Source organism: Corvus brachyrhynchos, unplaced genomic scaffold (genome assembly GCF_000691975.1).
Source record: "Corvus brachyrhynchos isolate BGI_N302 unplaced genomic scaffold, ASM69197v1 scaffold618, whole genome shotgun sequence".
Taxonomy (NCBI): Eukaryota; Metazoa; Chordata; class Aves; order Passeriformes; family Corvidae; genus Corvus; species Corvus brachyrhynchos.
This window is the reverse complement of record NW_008239314.1, coordinates 51,848-52,872: the sequence shown is the minus strand read 5'-3', so window position 1 is coordinate 52,872 and position 1,025 is coordinate 51,848. Positions and strand designations below refer to the sequence as shown.

The 1,025-nt window shown below is 66.8% G+C and overlaps 1 protein-coding gene across 1 annotated transcript in view; it reads right to left on the bottom strand.

The window, feature by feature from the left end:
* Positions 1-641: 641 nt before the first annotated feature.
* The window catches only part of ATP1A3 (ATPase Na+/K+ transporting subunit alpha 3), a 28,193-nt gene continuing 27,809 nt past the window's right edge, over positions 642-1,025 (bottom strand). The window contains exons 18-19 of the mRNA XM_017740732.1: positions 925-1,006; positions 642-757 (exon numbers count right to left, since the gene is read on the bottom strand). Of these exons, the coding sequence (XP_017596221.1) occupies positions 642-757; positions 925-1,006 (198 nt within the window). The remainder of the gene's footprint in view (positions 758-924; positions 1,007-1,025) is intronic.

Below are 1,025 nucleotides of genomic sequence, written 5' to 3'. Positions count from 1 at the left end.
GCCCCTGGGGGTTCCGGGATCGTTCCGGGGGTGCCCAGGAGAAGGATTTGGGGTTCCAGGGGGTGCCGGAGTTGGGGGTTGGGGGTCCCTGGGGAGTTTTTGGGTTCCCAGGTGGGTCTAGGGGTCCCGGGATCAGCCCGGGGGTCCCCGGGATGGGGATTTGGGCCGTCCCCTGACCTGAGCTCGTCACGGTTCGTGTGGGGCTGCCCTCGTGTCCCCCCAGTGTCCCCAGTGGCCGGTGTCCCCCGGCTCCCAGCCGACTCTGGGGATCTCGGGACGGCTTTGAGGGTCCCGGGGACGGGGATTTGGGGTCCCCCTGACCTGAGGGCGCGGCTGAGCTTGTCGTAGTTCATGTGGGGCTTGCACTTGCGCACCCCCCACAGCCGGGCCCGCTGGGACATCGTCAGCGTGACGCCATCGCCGCTGTGACGTCATCGCTGTGACCTCCTCGCTGTGACAGCAGCGGGACATCAGCAGTGTGACATCATCGCTGGGACATCGTCAGCGTGACGCCATCGCCGCTGTGACGTCATCGCCGGGACATCATCGCTGTGACATCAGCAGTGTCCCCTCCTGTGCCCGCTCGGGAACGCGAACCCTGCGGGAACGGCGGGGACATGGCTGGGACAGCAGTGACATCATCAGTGTGACAGCAATGGCGTCATCACTGTGACAGCGGCAGTGACGTCATCAGTGTGACATAATTGCTGTGACATCATCAGTGTCCCCTCCCGTGCCCACTCAGAGAACACGAACCCTGCAGGGACAATGGGGACATCACCTGGATCCCATGTGGGGCAGGATTTGGGGGTTCCAAGCGTGTCCTGGGGTCCCCAGGTGTGTCCATGACTCCGGGGGGTCCCCAGGTGTGCCCCAGCTGCTTCCCGGGTGTGTCCCCTCCCCGCCCGGGAGTCCCGGGCCTACCTGGGGTCCAGAGCGCGGGCACCGGGGCCGTGAGGAGCAGGTCGGACACGCAGGCGCAGTCCATGACGGGGGGGGGGGACACCTGCAGGGGGGGAGGTGGG